This window comes from Sardina pilchardus, chromosome 23 (genome assembly GCF_963854185.1).
Source record: "Sardina pilchardus chromosome 23, fSarPil1.1, whole genome shotgun sequence".
In the NCBI taxonomy this organism is placed as follows: Eukaryota; Metazoa; Chordata; class Actinopteri; order Clupeiformes; family Clupeidae; genus Sardina; species Sardina pilchardus.
In genome coordinates this window covers 27,735,451-27,756,437 of record NC_085016.1, presented here as the reverse complement: position 1 = coordinate 27,756,437, position 20,987 = coordinate 27,735,451, and the positions used below count along the sequence as shown (strand labels likewise).

Genomic DNA, 20,987 nt, shown 5'->3' with positions numbered 1-20,987 from the left:
TCTGCTTTTATTAACTGGAGAATGACGTCTCTGTCCTACCAGACAGACCCCCCCCCCCATATGGCATCCCTCCATTTTCCTTGTGAACAGTCTCTAAGTCCAAGCTTGTCCTCAGCCTCCCCCAGTCTGCATTCCGCATTCTCTGCTCCTGTGCTACAGCCTGTCGAAAGAATGCCAGCCTCAGCTGTTTAAGCAATTGAGCAGAAGTGTGTGTGTGTGTGTGTGTGTGTGTGTGTGTGTGTGTGTGTGTGTGTGTGTGTGTGTGTGTGTGTGTGTGTGTGTGTGTGTGTGTGTGTGTGTGTGTGTGTGTGTGTGTGTGTGTGTGTGTGTGTGTGTGTGTGGCGTGCGTGATGGCATGCGTGCTGCATGCACACATTCTTCCACATTTGTGCATCTGTTGTGTCTGTTTTCCTGCGGGAACGTATGTTCTTGTATGTGTGTGGACAATTAATATATGCTATTACGTACGTTCCCTCCCTCCCTTCCCCAGCTCCAATCTCTCTTTTTTCACAAGTGAGCAAATGGCTTTGCCTCAGAGCCTCATTAGACTGTATGCATCTCTACCTATTACTAACATCCTGCCACATACTTGAAATAATGACTCTTCTGATATTTCCATTACACGGCATTCAGAGAGGAGAGTGGTTGTTATATTTTATAGGATGTTAAATCTGTTGTCATTTATTTGAGGAAATTGTTATGCAACAAAGTGCACTTGGTGTGTAGTTCTCTCTGCAGCCTGGTCAGCAGTTCTCCCTGGCTGCTTCAGCCTTTACATGAAATACTTTCTAATCAGAGTGAATTATATTTTGCTTTGCTGTTCTGCTTTGAGCATCACAAAGCAATGTTTTTTCTCTCAAAACACTGTTTTTTTTTAATATGGTGACATCACAAACAGTTCTTTTTTTAATCAAATGTAGATTTAGGCTAAGGGGGTGTTCACACTAGGATGTTTTTTCTCAGGTGCGGGTGGATGTTTTACATTATATTCCCATGATACAGAGTGGTCCTGGGTGCTATTTGAACCGCTGCCACCAGTGTTTTTTCCCCCCTACCCTGGTTTTCAAGTTGAGAATGTCTACTCTCCAAGAAAAAACACCCCACGTCAAGTGTTTTTTGACAGCTGACCAATGAACAAGAGTTGGCGTCATAGTGAAAATCTGACTGAAGTTAAAAAAAAAATGGTGACCAAAACAAAGAAAAAAGATGCCAGCCGAACAATAGTTGTTCTTGTGAGTGAACATGTAGAGCTATATGACATGACCAACAAGTTATACCACAACATTTACCAACATTTAATGAGACCATCTGGAGGTCGATTGGTGTTTTTTTTTTCTTGGCAAGCTAAGCTAACCAGTAGCAATGGACGTAACGTTACCGTAAAGTTGGCTCCCGGTAGAACGGCAGTTGTCATGGGAATTAAAGGTAACGTTCGGTGCTGTTTTGGGGGAATAATAATAAAGAAAAAACCTAATGTGAACACCCCCTAAGGAATCTTATGTGCATTATTTGTTGTGGCTATGTTATTGTATGTGTTGCTATGTTATTACAATCTCTGAATTGTATAGTTTCATAACACATTGTTGTCATGGTATAGCCATAAATACTGATGATGCATCAAAAATGTTGAAATTACTGGTTGTAGTGGAAGGCTAGTAGCAGTAGCCGTTCTACTGTACTATATTCTACTGTAGTAGCTCTGATAAAGCTGATTGAATCAATAACTATGACTTTTGACATCTGAGCTGTCAGCGTAGGTATGTGCTTTATCAACACTTGGCTAGGTACCACAGTTTCCCAATTATTAGCCCGGGCTTATACATTGATTTTGCTAAATATCATCAGCTATGAGGTTAATACACAGGGGCAGTTAGTGTGGTATTAATATGTTTTTTGTTTCTTTTGACTTGCATAAAACACTGTCCTGCGGCTTACACACAATGTGGCTAATACACAGAAATTACTGTGTGTGCTTTATCAATGCTGCCTGGAACCGAAACTTTGTCTAAAATCGGTGCCTTTAGTCATGTCATTTTTTTACAAATATATGAAAAGAAATCTCAGAAGTGAATGCTGTTGAGAAACGAGAAACCCTTTGACATGGTCCAAAATTAGAAAATAATCTTTACATTAATAGTAGACTGAAGAATTGCATTAAGAGTTGTGAGTTTTGAGATCCATTATATTCCTAACGGAAGTAGAGACTCTGGATATTCTGCTGTTGTCTATTCTGTTTTCGTAAAAATAGGCTGTTTTGATGGAGGAATGGGGAGATGTAGACCGAATGGTAATGGAAAAGGGTGGGGGAAAAAAGACTCTGCTGTCAGTAAAATCTGTGTGATGGTTTGCTGTTTTTGACTTAGACGCTTTATTTACTGCCAGAGGGCCTAGTGATGAAACCTCTGATTCTCAAGTGACAGGTTTGATGTGTTCAGACTGCCGAACCACAAACTAGTATTGCATGCCGTTGGAGCAATCCAGTAACAACAATGATTCATAAGATCTGCTATTGAGGGCAAAGTGCTTTGGTGTGTGTGTGTATGCTCGCTTTCTAGCTAATCTATTTGAAAAGACTTGTTTTCCTATAGTCAAAGACAAATGATACCTGCTGAGGAACTTGGGTCTGCTCGTAGTGTTTGTATGTGTGTGGGATGTACAGAGTGAGGCTGAATCAATGTTCTGATTACAGATGCATTTGTTGTTTGACCTAATTGTTGTAATATATTATGTCCCAGTGTTTGTCCCCACTCAGCAGCATATTGACTTGCATTTGTGCTGTGTGTTTCATAAACAGGTTGTGAAGACAGTGGGTCTACGTGAAGTCTGGTTCTTCGGCCTACAGTACGTTGACAGCAAAGGCTACACCACATGGTTGAAGCTCAACAAAAAGGTGAGCCACAAAGTCTTCGTCTTCTCCCTTTCCTCTTTTCTTCCAAAAACTCTAGCCATCAATCATGGTGAAGTGGTTATTAGGCTGTGGTGAGGCCCTCCGATTTTTTTTCCCAAATGTATTTATTTAATTATTTAATTTTTTTTGACATCCTGTTAAAGATGGTGGCTAAAGAGCGGTTAACGACGACCCCCTCTTTGAATGCGCCTCTTTACTCACCACGACTCGGGTGTGTCATAAAAGTGTGTGTGTGTGCGCGTGCGTTTTACTGTGTGTACATGTCCCATAGAGGTCATTGAAAATAGTTGCATGCAGGATGATCTACAACAGGATTTCTTTAACAAGTGGCTCCTGCAGTGGAAAGTACTGGGGCCAACTCCTTGGATTCAGAGCCGGCTGTAAGACGCTGAGCCTGCAGACTCGCTGAGGCCCGGAGTGAATTCTGTTCTGTTGTGGGAACCAGCAGCGGATCAGATTAGCACTCACACCCCTGATCACACATATAGCATCTGCATGCTGTGCTGTGCGTGACGGGACTCGTACAGCTTGTACTACGTGGTTATTTACGGGCTCGAGACCTAGCAGGCAGTATACCCTTCGGCCTTACATTACATTTGCAGCCAAGTTCACCGTAAAGAATGCAAAGTAAATGGTCTCTGCATTCTGGAACTTACATAAACAGTAGGTGCCTCTGCAACACTTCTATATGCATGCAGAGGCATACTGATGCCTTCTGCTCTGTACGTGCTAGAAACGGCTCTGTGTTTAGAGGACTAGTTAGATCGTGCCCAAAAAATCAAGCCCGGCCCTACCCGAGCCCGTGCACTTTGTGTCCCGGCCCGGCCCGACACATTAACTGTAATAACTGTAATATGTGAGCCGCTATATTTCACGTACTAACTACAATTGTTTCATGTTCTAACTACAGTTGTTTTAACTACAAAAATCTGTTTAGAATTATTTTGATGAATAATGCAACAAGGACCAAGCATTCTAGGCTACACAATGTGCTGTAGCCTAGGCTATACAGCAGAGCATTGTGATGCATGCAAGTGAAGGAGACGCAGTGCATGACACATGTTGCATTTTGTAACTTGTGCAACTTTGTACACATTTAGTTACTCAGGCCCACGTTGCTAAACAATATGGATGCAATATGAGTCTTGAATTGGATACCATGCAGGCATTTGGCTAAGATCTCAAAACCGGATTTGGAACGTGCCTTGCCATAGAGAATCACATGATGGCGTTGGATTATGAACATATTTGCCACAAAAGCACACACAACATGTGGTACCGTAAGTCTAGCTAAATGAAGTTATTATTTTGCAATCACTTTGTCAGTTTTATAACCTAGAAGGTTGTTTTGTATCAATGGATACTGTAGCTCTGTGTATCCTCTTTCATCTGACATGCGTTTCATATCTGTGCGATCACGGTCGAGTAATTCAAAGTAGCCTAATGGGTGCGGGTGACTGTAAATATGATACACAGATATACAGACAAGTGCCTCTCGTTGGAAAGCCCCACTTCTGCTCTTTCGTGCGTTAAAGGTCTAATCTTGCTGCAACTAATAATCACAGAGCAATGTAACAGAGAAAGATGGGTGTGTTTTTTGACGCACTTTGCTTCAATCGGGTTCTAAGGGCTAAATCAAGTAACGATTAAAAAAAAAAACCCACAAATGCTTGATCAGAGGCCCGACCCGGCCCGACCCGGCCCGAGGATAGTGCCGAGAAATATCGTCCCGACCCAGCTCGGGCTCGGGCGGAGAATCTAACCTGCAGACTGAATGCTGGGTGTGGATTGATCGTTTGTGATGTCTTAGATCGGGGGCCTATTCCAGAAAGCGGGTTTTGTTAAAAATCTGAATATGTTGACCCTGATTTGAGGGATTTCAGTAAGAAATGTAACTCAAATTTTTGGTCCGTTGCCACAGTAACTGACTGTGAACACGACCTGCTCTCTAGCTGGTTTTCTTTAACTAACCCAGTGTTTCTCCATATGTTCTCCCCCTACTGAGCTGTTGGACATCTGAATGGTCATTTTATCCTCCAACAGTCAGACACAGGGAAAATTAACTTGCATAGCCTAGGCTACACCCAGGAAGGATTTTGAGATCCCGAATATTAACTTAATCAAACATTATTAATTTGAAATTAAAATGGGCTACTTGTTTAAAGATGGCTGTACCCCGTAAATGTGAGCTGTTGATGTTCACGGTTAGCATTACTGCCCTGTTTGTCTCATGAAATCAGTTGTGCAATGAATAGTGACCAGCCTCTCTCTGTCGCTATGCTGCTGGCTAGGCCTATATGATCGCAAAGCATTCAGAAGATTATGCTGTTTTGACACCGGGAGTGGAATGTTAATTCTATGATTTTATTTATTATGAAACAACCCCAGGAAAAAACACGAGATGCATTAACCCAAATTGGATAGCTCTCCTTATAGGGAGTGTTCTCTGGCGTTAAGAATTCAGCTCTGTTCATGCACCACAGACTTTTTCAGTTGCACAGGTGTCAAACCCCATCTCACTGGAAGCTTTTCTCTGCAGCCAAAGGCTACAACACCCATGTGTGGGAGTCGCTGTGGGTTTATACCCAAATGGTTTGAACATCTGCGCTGCATCACTCATTTTGTGTCAGTCTGTGTCCGTGTCCAGTAATCATGTAGGCTAGGCTGCATTGCTGCCTTTTGCAGATTAGAGAAAGCTTTTTAGGGCTACAGCCTTTGTGATCAAGATGATTGATCCTGTTCACATGTCATGTCTGTTCACGAACCTCCCAGTTAATGTGTTCTACTACAGTCTGACTTTAGGCGGCATCCAACAACTCAGATCTGCTTGTCGTTGTAGTGTCACAGTTGACATGGGTGCAACATCACCTGACAGTTTGTTCCTGTGTGAGGTCTTTTTAAAATGTATTTATCTATTTTTGTTTTATTATTGCTACCTTTTTCATGTCCTCACAACAAATAAGTTTTGAAGCTTAATGGTCATCACACCCAGCCGCCTAGGCAATGCACGATTAACTTGTTTTTGTGAAATAAACATCAGGAACGCGTGCTCTCTCTTTACCGTCCCTGTGCATTCTCTGTTCAGGTGACTGCGCAAGATGTGAAGAAGGAGAACCCGCTCCAGTTCAAGTTCAGAGCAAAGTTCTTTCCAGAGGACGTGTCTGAGGAGCTGATCCAGGAAATTACACAGCGCCTGTTCTTCTTGCAGGTGAGAGGAGGACTGTTTGACACATGCATTCATCCCCATACACTCACTAGGTTTGCCTTCCTCCCTCTCACCGTGTGTGTGTGTGTGTGTGTGTGTGTGTGTGTGTGTGTGTGTGTGTGTGTGTGTGTGTGTGTGTGTGTGTGTGTGTGTGTGTGTGTGTGTGTGTGTGTGTGTGTGTGTGTGTGTGTGTGTGTGTGTGTGTGTGTGTGTGTGTGTGTGTGTGTGTGCACACCATTTAGTCGCCTGGGTTTTTATCCCTTTTTTTTAACGTTATCCTCTGTAATTTGCCACCTTTCCCATCCCAGGACATACCTTCAATTTCCTTTTTGATTATTTCCTGCCATCTTCATTTCTGAGCTTATCTCCCTCCAGCACTAGCTCACACTAATCTCTCTCTCTCTCTCTCTCTCTCTCTCTCTCTCTCTCTCTCTCTCTCTCTCTCTCTCTTCCCCCCCCCCCCCCCCCACCCTCCCGGGTTATTACGCTCAGGTGAAGGAAGCTATCTTGAATGATGAGAATTACTGTCCCCCCGAGACAGCCGTCCTCCTAGCCTCTTACGCAGTCCAGGCCAAATACGCCGACTTCAACAAAGACGTCCACAAGCCCGGCTACCTCAGCAACGACCGCCTGCTGCCTCAGAGGTGAGTTCAGGAGATAAAGGCTATCTGTGAGGACGTGTTCAGTCTTGTGCGTTTTTTCTGGTTGGGGAGGGAGGGAGGGAGGGCACTGATACATGATTACATGTATGAGTGTGTTTGTGTCTGAGATTGTTCTTACTCCTATATCCTGTGCGTACTTATTTAAGTGTTTGTGTCTTTGTAGATAATCGGTCTAATAATTGTTTTAATTTGGTTTTAGATTTGTGTGTTTGTGTGTGTGTGAGCACATCCATGCATTTCTCTGTGTGTGACGAGTGCTTTCAAAGGATAATGAGATGTCCCAATGGCAGGGGCAGCTTTGAAGGCCTGCAGTAAATTGCCTTGTTAAATACACACAAGCGGAAGGTAGGAGGGAGGCAGGCAGGGTGGGAACTGGTCCAGCTGGGCTCTGTGCTTGAACTTGACCCTCAGTGGGGCCTTGTTAAGATATCCAAGTCAGGGTTTCCCCTCCGTTTGGAATTGGTCAGATGGCCTAGTTGGACCTTACTTTGTACGGTATGTCCAAAGAAATAATGTCACTTTTCAATCTCTTTTGCAGAAGAAAAGGAAGGGAGAAAGGTTAACTTGTTAAGTGATTAGGCTAATTGGCAGATGGGCTAGACAATGTCATGCATTGTCTCAAAACTTCTTAACTATGTTACTTAGCATAGCAGAGGTCATGGGTCATTGCATTCATAACTCTGCACTATGTCTATTAGATTACACCATTTTAATTCAATTGAATGAAAAGCACTCTTTTTCAGTAATGACATTGCTCCAGCCAATAAGTCCTCCTTAGCTGTAATGGCCTTGAATACATCATTTTCTTGTGAAGCAAAAATAGTCCTACACGCAAATACAGAGAGTCTCTGAGCCAGTCTTGGCAGTTTGGTGTTGTGTCTGTCTGTCTTTCTGTCTGTCTGAATAAGCCGTCCTTGGGTGACTTCTCCCCCCTCCTCATCTCCTCTCTCCTCCCGTCTCGTCCCGTCTCCTCCCATCCCCTGCACTGCAGAGTTCTTGAGCAGCACAAGCTCACAAAGGAACAGTGGGAGGACCGGATACAGACCTGGCACGAGGAGCACAGAGGCATGCTCAGGTACGGTAACGCACTCCCTCTTCTGCCTCTTCGGCCGCCTTCTCCTCCCTCAGCATTTCAGTTGCTGGTTGCAGTTGGCATGTAACCTGGAAATCCAGACCCAAAGAATCTAGAAAGATACAGAGTCTGGTTATGAGTAATAAAAATGGCCCGGATCGAGGGGCAGCACCAAACCATGCATTTGAAAATATCACTGCACACAATTGGATAACACTGCAACCAGTTTTTACTGACTGATTCCGAACTTCGGCATCGCAGCACTGTCGTCATCTGTTTAGCTGGCCTCTGGCCCGCCTATATCAGATACGCTGATGTGATTGGTGCAGCTCGGTCCAACGGCATGCGTAATGAGCATCATTACTGATTGCCAGAGTGATATGCTTAGTTAATTCAAATTGTGCTCTCATGAGAACTCTGGATTTCCAAGGTAGCAGTTGGCATGTAGCCATTGCTGAATAAATGCCTTTTACATTTTTATAAAGGAGTGCCTCATTTTCAGCCTTATTTTAGTAAGGTTGTTTTGTGCACGTGCATAAATGGCGTTTTTGTGTTCATGCAGAGAGGATTCTATGATGGAGTACTTGAAGATTGCACAGGACCTGGAGATGTACGGAGTGAACTATTTTGAGATCAAGAACAAGAAGGGCACAGAGCTGTGGCTGGGCGTGGATGCGCTTGGCCTCAACATCTACGAGCACGAGGACAAGTGAGCCCCCCCTCCCCCCCCACTCCTCGCTCCTATATAGTAGTCATTAAATGAACGAGCAGAACATGTTGTCCAACAGTTCATGCTTTTTTGTTTTAGATCCACTCTGCCTGGTCTTTCATCTTTTCATCCTTTTTAGGTGTGTGTGTGTGTGTGTGTGTGTGTGTGTGTATGTGTGTGTGTGTGTGTGTTAGTTCAGACATAGGTATCTCTCCTCTGGTTACTCATAGTTGAACCTCTGCCAAGTGCTTTCCCATAGACCCTCTCTTCGTAGAACTGTAAGGACTGTGTAGGTGTTTGAAATATGGCTGTGGTGTAATCAGCCTTGTGCTGATGCATATCCGGATCATAGTGATCCGGCAAGTGGAGGCTTGAGTGGAGACGTGTTGGAGTAAAAATAAACTCGAGAATATAGCATTGCTAGTGTGTTGCGTGAAGCCAAGGCTTATTAGCCAGTGGGGTCAGATGTTAGTCTGAAGTGCTAATTAAAATCACAAGGGTTTTTCCGTATTGGATAATGGATGATTGTGTAGTAACAGTAACAGGATTTTGGCCTAAAGAGATTTTTTTTTTCTTCTAAATAGTGGTCAGTATACGTTTGTTTCATTGACGGTATTGTCTCATTCAGATTGTGCTATAATTGGCTTCTGCATGAATGATGGTCATTGAATATGATGGGTTTTGAGTGTCTGGAGAGACAGGCACTGGTGTTTGCGGTCAATGACACCCTCAGCTGGTGAAATCTGAGTGGCCAATGGCTCGTACTGTATGTGCACACTTCCATTCTGATGAGTCATGCTGCCCAGAAGCCTCTGGCTCAGAGCTAACGGCCTAATAACGTCCACGACTGGAGTTCCGGGATGGAGGACATTTGGGGGTGGCGGAGGGGGGTGAGGTCTGGGGGTTCACTCAGAAGCTGTTGATTTCCCCATCAGCTCCCCCAACTTTTCTTTTCCGGTCCTGTGCGCATCATCACGCCACAGTATGCTGACTCGAGCCTGAATAGCTCTGAGCGAATGCTTGGACTCTGACCTTTTCACTGAATATTCATGGCTAATGGCTTAACCTTAGCTGTGAGATTAAACCGTCAAACACCACAGAAGCTATTGCTACACAGTTGACAGCCTCTGGTTAAATGATCTGGCAACACATGCCGAATGCCTCCAACAAGTCAGGGAGGGAAGCAGATGGTCTTGAAAATGTCCCCTGGTCGCAGCTTAAGGACCCCCTGAGACTGTCTGATCAAGTCAGGACTGATCTGGTCTAAACTGCTTAGTGGCAGCTATCGCCCCCTAATGGCTAATGCAGGATGTCTGGAATCATTCTACTGTACATTCCTCTGTTGTTGCTCTTTTTCTCCATCAGACTAACACCAAAGATTGGCTTCCCCTGGAGTGAAATCAGAAACATCTCATTCAACGACAAAAAGTTTGTCATCAAGCCAATCGATAAAAAAGCCCCAGTAAGTATTTATAGTTTTGGTCAGTCTTTCTGGGGAAATCAGAAATCATCTCTGTCAACTATTAGTTTACACTACTCACAAAAAGTCAAGGACATTCGACCTTCGGGTGAAATTTCAGGGCGAACCTAAAATCCACTATAAACTTTATAGGTGAAATTAATGTGACCTCTAAACATTTGAATGTGTATGTCCAACAGTTCAATGTTTCAGTACTTTCTGTGCTGAAATATAAAAATGTATCTAACATTTTGTGAGTAGTTTATGTTGCTAAAACACATAATGTCACAGGAGGATATGCAGATAGATGCACACGTATGAACGGGTCTTTATAGGATTTATGCCCGTGTTATTTTCCGTGCAGGACTTTGTATTCTATGCCCCGCGGTTGCGGATCAACAAGCGCATCCTAGCGCTGTGTATGGGCAATCACGAGCTGTACATGAGGAGGAGGAAGCCAGACACCATCGAGGTCCAGCAGATGAAGGCCCAGGCCAGAGAGGAGAAGCATCAGAAACAGATGGAGAGGTATGGAAGCCTACTCATACTGTACTCACACTCACACTCACACTCACAAATAGGACTTGCAAGGTTTCTGCTTTTCTGAGAATAGTCACTTACAGGCATGAAGATGAGATGAGATGACTTGACAGAAATATTAAAAACATCACTTAGGAGTCAATGATTGTATTTAAAAAAAAGTTTTTTTTTGGAAGTCTATTATTGGAAAAATATGCAATCAGAAGCAGATGGACAAATCTTGTGATTACAATCCAAGAGCAATTTCATTCTTGCCTCTCAACCTTTGCCTGCTGACATTGTTCCTTCCACTGTCACAATTGGCGAATCATTACATCAAGCATCATTTGCATTCGTTTGTTTTGCACAAGCTTTTAACTAAAGCCACCTGCAGCTGCAAGTCAAGCGTGCATTATTCTTCTTGCGAACCCCTTAATGGCATTCATCATTCATGCTACTGGCACACACACTTCTTGTTTTGAGCTGCCTTAACTAAGATGATTCCGCTGTCTACCAAGGGCCCAGCTGGAAAACGAGAAGAAGAAACGCGAGCATGCCGAGAAGGAGAAGGAGAGGATCGAGCGGGAGAAGGACGAGCTCATCGAGAGACTGCGACAGATCGAAGAGCAGACGTTAAAGGCTCAGAAAGGTGGGTGCAGCTTGGTGATCGGGGCTTGACTGTGTCACTGGTGCTTCTCCATCTCCCACTTTCTAACATCCCCAGCAGCCTTCAGTTTATATGCATTACTGCCATTTAATCCCGAAATCCACCATCAGAACTCAAGATGGTTCTGTGCGCTGAAATGGTATTGGGAGTTTGTTTCTAAGCATTTCGTTCAACAAGGGGTAAAAAGTCAACATTTGGTTGACTTTGGAGAGGAAAGACATTGGCCATGTTTTCAGCATGTGGGTTTCTGTTGCGAGTTTCACCCCCATGATGACACAGCTGAATTTTGCCTGAGAGAGCTGATGAGCCAGTGTGAGTGTGAGTGTGAGTGTGAGTGTGAGTGTGAGTGTGAGTGTGAGTGTGAGTGTGAGTGTGAGTGTGAGTGTGAGTGTGAGTGTGAGTGTGAGTGTGAGTGTGAGTGTGAGCTTCTTGGACAGAGAGCTGCTTGACTAAACTCTAATCTCTCGCCTCTCGTAGGGCTGTCTCCAGCTCCAGGTAAACACCTGGAAACACCTCTTCATGTTAACACCTCCCTTTTTTGTACCCCTTTGCCTCCCCAGATAAGAGGTGTTTCTCCCCAAATCCCCCACCCCTCCAATCCCATTCTACCTCCATGAAACATGCGTCACTGACAAACACACACACTCATCCTACACGCACACACACACACACACACACACACACACACACACAGTCTAACCGCCCATGTGCATGCTGCTCTCTGTGGTCTTGCATTCAGAAGCTTCTCATGTGTGATGATTATGTGTAAACAATGTGTGTATGTTTACACTCGTAAGAACCAATTAAGGCAGAAATAGTGCAGTGTTAAAGGAAATCAACAAGGTTTTTCCTTCTGTAAGTCATTAATGCTGAGGTCATTGATGGTCTTCATTCTTTATTCTGGGGAACCTTCTTATCATTAGATTGGCTTAGGTAGATGAATTGAGAACACACTCATGAACATATCTACTGTAGCAGGTGTGACTGGCTTATTTGTTCTCATGTGTTGTGCCGTTTTTATGTTCCCTCAGCAACTTTTGTGCTGTTTGTTTTGTGACGTCAGTTTGACATGGCTATTCCTGTTTGTCTGTGGTTTTGAATGTCCAGGTCTCAAATGAGAAATGCACTGAAACTGTATGCATTACACTCTTTAGGCTTGTCGCTAACTGGACATGTACGACTGTGTTTTTGTATGTGTGTGTCTGTCTGTTGTGTCTCTGTGGTATTTGATGTGTGTGTTTGCCAATCTGCTGGCACACATCTGTGTGTGTGTGTGTGTGTGTGTGTGTGGTGTGCGTCTTGCAGAACTGGAGGAGCAGACACGCAAGGCTCTGGAGCTGGACCAGGAGAGGAAACGGGCGAAGGAGGAGGCAGAGCGACTGGAGAAGGAGCGGCAGGCGGCTGAGGAGGCCAAACTGGCTCTGGCCAAACAGGCCGCCGACCAGATGAAGAACCAGGAGCAGCTGGTACGTCCGCCGCTCTACTCGGGGCATAATATGTGTCCAGGGTTAGATTTGGAATAGTTTGTCTTCATTACTCCGTATTCCAGATGTGGGCAAGCATTCACACATCCCCTGTTACAATGTTTCAAAGATTTCTCTCACCTTCTATGATCGTATGGTTAGCCTCTCAGATTTTCCGAAGATGGAAGGGAGATTGGATTATTTTTCTGCCGTTATATGGCCGGATGCCAGATGTTCTTGTGAAGGAGTTTCAGTATGGTGCCCTTTAGGAATGTGCAGTACGAGTCTAAATGATGTATGCTAACTGTAGTAATGGCAAATATATTAAATGTGATGTATGATCGTGCACACACAGACACACACATTCCCAAATTGCCAGCATACTATATTATCAATGTTCTTTTACAGGTAGACGACATTCTGTTTAAACGTAATTCATTTTCCTAGCAGAGCTATCTTAGCTGACCAGCCTTAAGCTAGCTAACATTTAAGCTCTAACCCTCAGTTGCTTCTGAGCGCTAATCAGAGCCCCCCCTCCCTCTACTGGGGGGGGGGGGGGTTTGAGCTGGAGGAGACTGGTGTCGGTCCCTCTTATGTGACGGTGAGTGCTGCTCTGCTTGTCTCTTGCCCCCCCCCCCTCACAGGCCGCGGAGCTGGGAGAGTTCACTGCCAAGATCGCCCTGCTGGAGGAGGCCAAGAGGAAAAAGGAAGAGGAGGCCACCGAGTGGCAGCACAAAGTAACGCCCCGCCCTCCCGCCGCACCCGCCTGTCCGCCTTCCCGCCAGTCCGCCTGTCCGCCTTCCCGCCAGTCCACCGTCCTTGTCTACTCGTCTCCCCCTCTCTCCCTCTCCCCCTCTCCCCCTCTCCCTCTTCTCTCTTATCTGCCTCTTGCATGCAACACTTTAGTAACAGGCCAGACTAGAAGGTAGTAACTGGAAGTGATGATATGGCCTTAGAAGTGATTGACTGCTAGCACTGGAGAAACTTGAACCTTTCTATGCTGAGAACGGTTGCAAACAGCTTGCCAAAAAACTGATGGCGCGCATGTGTATGTGTGTGGGTGCACATGTTTGTACGCACGCTTGCATGGAGAACATAAATGCTTCCTAACCTTATCCATATCCCTCTAGTACCTCACTTTCATTACCCCACTACATTAAACGCATATACACGCGATACATACAACTTGGAATACTTTTATAGTGCTTTTTATGTAAAGGATAATTGCATACAATAATAACACCATTTCTCATGATTTGTTCTGTAGTATGCAGTATGTTTTCAGTAGTATTATGTAAGGATAAGCAACATTTACAGTGTCCACCATGATGTTTCATACACGTACACAAGCATTGCCCGGGTGGATAAGAGGTCATGGCTAATCACTCAGGCTGCCCCATGTGCACTGCTCTAACCCAGTACTATAACAGCCAACCACTTCAGCCCGCTGGCATGAAGTTTGGGATTAAGCTTTGATCATGCTGAAATCCCATCCCTACCCCCACACTGAGGAGGTGGACAGTAAGTGGTTTATCCACGTTGCTGTGCGTCCACAGCCACCTTAAAGAAACTTGCTTGTGTGTGTGCACATCTACAATCTTGCGCACAACCTTGTCACTATCATCAATATTCATATTCTGATTGAGGACGCACAAAGACTTTATAGACTTGTCATGTGGGGTGTGGGTGTGGTGGTAGTAACTGTAAATGTCATATTCTATAAATTGTGAAGCAGTGCCCCCTTGTGTTTAATGCTGGTTGTGAATACATTGTTTGGTAGTCAGAAGAGTTTGGTCACAATAGCAGCTTGAGACATATGGCGCATTCCTTTTAGTGTTGTCAGTCTCGTACGTTTACTTGCCCGACAGAAAATGTACCTGCCCGTGAGAATTAGTGGCTTGTGCGAACGCTGGAGTTTGTAGTCTTTTGGGAAAGAACATGGATGCCACCAGGGCAGCAACTGTCTCTTAGTGCTGGACATTTGTCTAGAACACAATAAGATGTCCCTCGTTCTCCCTTGTTGGGTATGGTAAATGTGAATGAATGATAAACATTTTTGAGCAATTTCAACAAGTGCTGTCACATTTCTAATGAGCTAGATGGGCATTAGCAGGCTAGCTAGTCATTGTTATTGTTTTGCGCTAGCCTCTTTAGCAAACCATCTGGAAAACAAATCATTACATTGTATTGCATGCACAGCAAGACTTAAATGTATGAATTGGTGACCAGATTGACGCAGCAATATAATCTAGTGTATTAAAGCATTCCATTGTCATTAAAACGACCAACACGGTACAAATACAAAGAAAACACATGTCATCTCATCTCGACTATGGGCACAGCCATGTTTGTTGACAGGTCGTAAGCCCAACTCGGGGTACTCGCAAGTACTCCGAGGTAAAGGGGGCGTTCCTCCGTAAAAAGCCGCAAGAAAGCTGGGTAATTTACACTTTTCATCTCGGGCGGGCGACTTACGATACAAATGGATCGCAGGGTTAGGTTAGGGGCATGCATGCCTGGTTCATGTTTTTCACCTTCATCTCTCCTCTGTTCTCTTGCCTTTCCTGTTCTTGAAGTTGTCTCTCTCCCCTTTCTCTCTGCTTGTTTATGTGTGCGCGTTTGTGTTTAACACTCTCTTTCGTCCCCTCCCCGCAGGCTATCTCAGCGCAGGAGGACCTGGAGAAGACGAAGGAGGAGTTGAAGACAGTGATGACCAGTCCCGCGGCGGGCGCCGGGGAGAACGAGCACGATGAGCAGGACGAGAACAACGCCGAGGCCAGCGCCGACCTCTCCAGCGACGGCGTCAACGACCACCGCAGCGAGGAGCAGCGCGTCACGGAGGCACAGAAGAACGAGCGTGTCAAGAAACAGCTACAGGTAAAAGCCACACTGCTGCATGCATCGTAGCGCTCCATTGAGCATCAGAATAATGACCACAATAATGATCATAAAATATCACTCATCTCAAAGTGCTTTACATGATTGATCAGAAAACACTGGTCACTGTCCAGCAGAGTAATCAAAGTAAAACAATTGACAAATGAAATAAGACATAAGTATTTTGTACATTTTGTAAATTGTTTATAAGAAAGAAATGATACTTTTCATAATGTTTAATTTCCTCTCATCAATTTCCTCGTGCTCTCGTTAAAGGCTTTGAGCTCAGAGTTGGCGCAGGCGCGGGACGACACCAAGAAGACGCCGAACGACGTCCTGCACGCAGAGAACGTCAAGGCTGGCCGGGACAAGTACAAGACCTTGCGCCAGATCCGGCAGGGAAACACCAAACAGCGCATTGATGAGTTTGAGTCCATGTGAGCGTGCAAGAGGGGGATGCTGTGGCCTGTCAGCCTATTGCCTTGGAGGCTAATCTCAAGCCCCCAGTCCATCCTGCTCTAAGCCCCCCTCCACCCCAAACCCTCCAAAACCCAACCCCACCCCGTACCCCAGCCTGTTTTTGAAAAGCGTCCCCGAGCCCTACAGAGAGGCCAGAGGGGGCAGCCTCGCTCCCCTCATGCTATGCCAAAGGTCTCTTCGGCCAGCCAGTCAGGGCCGCTTTGTGTGTCCAGCTCCGCCCAAACCCTGTATGAACCCCCCTCCCACCCTTCAGTCAGGAGCAAGGGACGCATCATATTGTTATGAACTGCTTTAGATATGTTTTGTTTTGACTTTTAGGCGATAAGGATAACTAAAGATGCTGACAGATTTAATTTTAAGAGGGGAAAAAAAAGTGAAGAAACAAACAAAATAAAGATCAGACATGCTTTTATCTAAATGGCCATTTACAGCTTAACTTTTTTTTGTATGTTTGTTTTTGTTTAGCTAGATGTATGCTATAGCTTTGCACCCCCATGTTGCAATGAATACTTTCTTTTACTTTATTCCCCCCTGATTTTATTTTATCAACCCCTAAGCTTTTAGTTTATCCAGCTCTGTCACCATGACAACTGGATGGTCTCTATACAAGGGTCAGCCCTTCATATGAGGGTGTTATCAGTAGCTGTTGCTGCCATGGCGATTGCAATTGACCTGTTGACCCACTGATTGTTACAGAAAGAAAGAAGGCATACATTACCCCCCTCTCCCTTCCCCCGCGCCCCGATCTCCTCCACTTGTGGTCACTCTCTTGGGTGCAGCGGGGCATGGATAGAGCCATGTCGTCATCAAAAAGGTTGTGTGTGAAATCGTATGCATGTGCTTTTGTATGAGGTCTGAATGTGAATGATGAAATGTAACCAAAATCAAAGGATCACCAAAGGGAAATAATGACTTCAATGACAGCTTTTTTTTTTTCTTTCTTTAAACTCCCCATCCTTGAGTGATTGGGGAGGTTGGCGACATTAATAATGTCATGTAACCTGTAGACTGGAACGAGATGGATGGAAACTGAACTCCTGCTTTAGATTTTTCTTTATACAGCACCACTTGGGTAAGCTAATGTTACAGAGCGCATTGTGCACTCTGGGAATGTCACAGTCACGTTGTGTTGGCTGTTAATTTGTGATGTTATCAACTGTTTTAAGAGCCATCAGATGCACAAAAGCACATCCTCCCAAGACACTCCCCCCCCCCCTCTCTACGCCTTCCCCATATCTCGCTCCTCGTCTCTCTACCCTTTCTCTAGCCACTTGCTCCAGTGTTTGATGCCCAGTTGTCATATAGATGGTTTTCCCTGCCTACTGGCTCACAAAGGTCCAGCAGTTGTGGATGGACAGACAGACTGACACTATGGCAAGTGAATGCACAAGAGCCTTTGCTAGTTTTGTCTGCCTGTCTGTACGTCAGTATAGTGTGTTGTGTGAATGAATACATGACCCATGTTGTACTTGATGTGCATTAGATAAAGCATCAGCGTATATGTTAATATATGGGTGATGTAAAATCTGTATGAATGTTGTTGATCGTGCAGTGTGTGTGTGTGTGTGTGGTATTGTGTGCACTATGTAAGGGAGATGAAGATGCTCTCCATGTTTGCAGGGTTTTGTGTGTGTTGAGTGTTTGAGAGAACCTGTGGTGTGGGCTGTATGAGTGTGAATGTGACAACTCTGGGCCTTTCTGGCCAGAGAGCATATGAAAACATCGGTCCTGATTGGAGGACAGCTCTCTACCTCATAATTGCACACATGGCAACTGGTCAATCAAACACTGTGTGAGAACAGCCATCTGATGCGTCACTCTGTACACCAGTACAGTGACCCGTTCTGCTCGCTAAGGCCTCTCATCCACATGGGTCCCAATCTACTAGCCTCGAAATACTGACAGTGCACAATAGGTACCATTCCTGTCAGGCAGGTACATATAGTGATTTAGTGTGACACTTCTTGAATGAGTTAATGAGGTTGGATGGTATGAGGAGCCCTTTACAACAGTGTACATACTTGGGAGAAATTTACCTGATTGTATAGACCAGAGCAGCCTAGTATTATGGTTAAGAGAGAGGGTTTGCAAAATGTACTCAGTTACACTTCATGTTGGATTAATGCGTAGAAACTTGTACCAATTTTTCTTAATCGGTGGAGTAGTGGATGTGCTCGAAGGTTCGTCCCACCCAGGTAGATGTTTGTATAAAAAAATTAAATACGTCCTTGTTTGATCTCAGTTGATGTGTGCGGTACCTGCAGTGCCACTGAACAACTGGAAGAATGTAAACCTTGTAAAACTCAGCAAAGCTGATCTATTTTTCTGTGAATGTGAGCCAGTCTTGGGGAACATGGGTCATTACAGCATTGTTCCTGTTTGTGGAGGTGGATGCACTTTGGGGAACTGTGTATGAGTGTGCGTGTGCGTGTGCGTGTGTGTGTGTGTGTGTGTGAGAGAGAGAGAGAGAGAGAGAGGCAGAATGTGAACATGAGCAACATTTTCTAGAAAAAAAAATAAAAAGAGAAAAAAATCAAAGGAGACTCCGTTACGCTGCTTGAACAAGAAAGAGAGATAGAAAAAATTTTTCTGGCAAAGTCTATACGAAAATATCTATATCTATTTTCCCAGTCTACCAAATCAACAATGCCGATTGTTGTGTTTGATTGTGAAGAGAATAGGCCCTTTATACAGGATTGTTAAATGCAGCAACTACCCCATCCTTGTATTGTCGCTGTCTTCAAATGAGCTGCTCCCTCCCCCCCTCTGGTAGAAGTGTGCAACAACAGGTTGAGACTTGAGAATTATGGTCGCCCATTGGACTGTAGTAAACAAGTGATCATTAATGCCTGTATCATTTATGCTTAAAGGTAAACCCTTTTTTAATATCAGCTTGTAACTGAATACTTCACAAAGAAGCAGGCCAGTTGGGATGAATTATTTACTCTAATTTATAATTTACGGTCCTAAGTTTGTCCTTAACCACACTCCCTAGAAATCTGACTTCGATATTGTAGCAGGAGCATTTTGAAATAAAATACATTTTTATTTTGTATTTGCAAACATGTCTTTGTTCATTGTCTGTTTGTATGCATCCACAGGTCATGTTGGCACCAAGCCAGAGATTGTAAGCACTTGTTTGGGTTGAGGACGCTGAACAGGCCTTACATTTGTAAGCCTATCTTTCAGTGTCATGGACACTCGTCTCTGTAAAAGGGTTGTTTTGCCATAGTGTGAAAAAGCAGTTGATTGAAAATTTTTAAAAAAAGTGCTTCCAGCTTATTTTATTTTTTTTGTTTTGTTTTGTTATGCTTTTTGAAATTGAACCACCAGCACTAGTATGCTAGTTATTTAAGGGATGTTTCATCCAAATTGACACTACTGTTAAAACATTTGCAAAATTCATAGTCTGTTACAGAGTTATGGTCAAACATTTTGGCAGTGTTCTATCGAAAGTATTAGCGAGGAGATTTTCCACCCTAGCATGTTTTAAAGAAGTTCTGCATTTGGTTGAATCGTCCCCTTTAAAGTGTAAAATTGCTACTTAAAGGCCACAGAGGCATGAAGCTGTTGGGAGTTGTTACATATTTTGTTTGTAATAGTTGAATTTATTGGTTATATGTACCCAAGTGGAGCAGGGAGGCCTCCCCGTGAAAACTCTACCGGGTCAGGCTCACCCGACAGGAACCAGCTGTCAGTGTTTGCTGTTTGTTTTTACTTTCAAATAATATTATTATTATTATTGTTATTATTTGTTCATATAGCTTTCTGTTACATAGAGACCAATAACACACTATGGAGCTTTTATCCATTACTACAAGCATTGGTTAACAATAAAGATGAAAAATGTATTTTTTGCTTTATCCCTGTTTCCTTTATTTGCTAAACTCTGAGATTTGCGTCTTGAAATTGTCCATATCATAAATTTGACAACATTTTGGATCATTTTAGTCGGTCATAGTGTCAAATCTGCATAAATTAACCTCTAACCTCTGGTAAACCTACAACAAGAGCCCTATGCCATTGTTCTGTTAGGAGAATGAAGCCCTACAGCTCTTCTGTTACTGTTCTTTGAGTTAACTTATTGAACTCACGTCACTGACCTCCAAAAAAAGTGACAACCTTTAACCAGGAGCTTGCCATTTAAAAGCATAGTTCACCACAACATGTAAAGGTCAGGTCTGATGAAATGAAGTGCGTTTCAACCAGTTATCAGTGTTACTGTACCTCAGTGCTACCCAAAATGGGGTTTCTAGCAGAAAAGATGATTGATTATTAGTCATGTCTGTTGTACAGTGCAGACTAGTTTTCTCATACAATATAAGAGCCGTCTTGTCATTTTAATGAATATATAATACAAAAGGCGTAAATGCACAATTAATATTTGTGTAAACAAGCCTACGCAGTGTCCTAAAAATTTGGGATACATATTTTATTTCAATAAAAATACACATTTGGAAACTTCAGACAGTATCATTTTACAGCACATCATTGCATTTCTTTCTTTTTTTGTTGTACATAATTCATTTGTAATACTCAATTACTAACTATGACTGACTAATGCTTCAGAAAGCATGGCCCACCCAAATGCAAACTCAGTCACACCAGTTACTTTGGTCATCATAAACAGGAATTGAATCGGCACTGGAATGAACACAATACAGTAGCGAGTATTTAGAAAAGAAAAAAAAAAAAATCAGCATCGAAAGTTCGTTCAGCAGACACCATTGAGCTGGTGAAGTAACATTACAAGGGGGGGGGGAAGCGCCTAAACTGTCACGGGTGCAGTACCACACTGAAACACTTGGTGTAATACTGAACTAACACATAGATGCGCTGCTGCTGCCATATTTCAAATCAAGACTTGTGAAGAGCCAGTGGTCAAATGTGAATAGCAAAAAGTCCAGCAAAGCCACATTTAGGCAAAGGTAGATAAGCACACAGGCAACTTCTCACAATAAATAGC

The 20,987-nt window shown here is 43.8% G+C and overlaps 1 protein-coding gene across 2 annotated transcripts in view; it reads left to right on the top strand.

Annotated features, from left to right (window-relative positions):
• Positions 1 to 19,877, top strand: part of LOC134070869 (radixin) — a 53,773-nt gene extending 33,896 nt beyond the window's left edge. The window contains exons 4-15 of one of the 2 annotated variants that reach the window (XM_062527349.1): positions 2,795 to 2,890; positions 5,994 to 6,116; positions 6,606 to 6,757; positions 7,767 to 7,850; positions 8,410 to 8,556; positions 9,922 to 10,018; positions 10,380 to 10,543; positions 11,053 to 11,183; positions 12,507 to 12,667; positions 13,309 to 13,401; positions 15,320 to 15,541; positions 15,818 to 19,877. In XM_062527349.1, coding sequence (XP_062383333.1) covers positions 2,795 to 2,890; positions 5,994 to 6,116; positions 6,606 to 6,757; positions 7,767 to 7,850; positions 8,410 to 8,556; positions 9,922 to 10,018; positions 10,380 to 10,543; positions 11,053 to 11,183; positions 12,507 to 12,667; positions 13,309 to 13,401; positions 15,320 to 15,541; positions 15,818 to 15,982 — 1,635 coding nt within the window. In that variant the 3' untranslated portion in view covers positions 15,983 to 19,877. The remainder of the gene's footprint in view (positions 1 to 2,794; positions 2,891 to 5,993; positions 6,117 to 6,605; positions 6,758 to 7,766; positions 7,851 to 8,409; positions 8,557 to 9,921; positions 10,019 to 10,379; positions 10,544 to 11,052; positions 11,184 to 12,506; positions 12,668 to 13,308; positions 13,402 to 15,319; positions 15,542 to 15,817) is intronic. The other variant, XM_062527350.1, reaches the window with a different exon arrangement.
• The last annotated feature ends 1,110 nt before the right edge of the window (positions 19,878 to 20,987 follow it).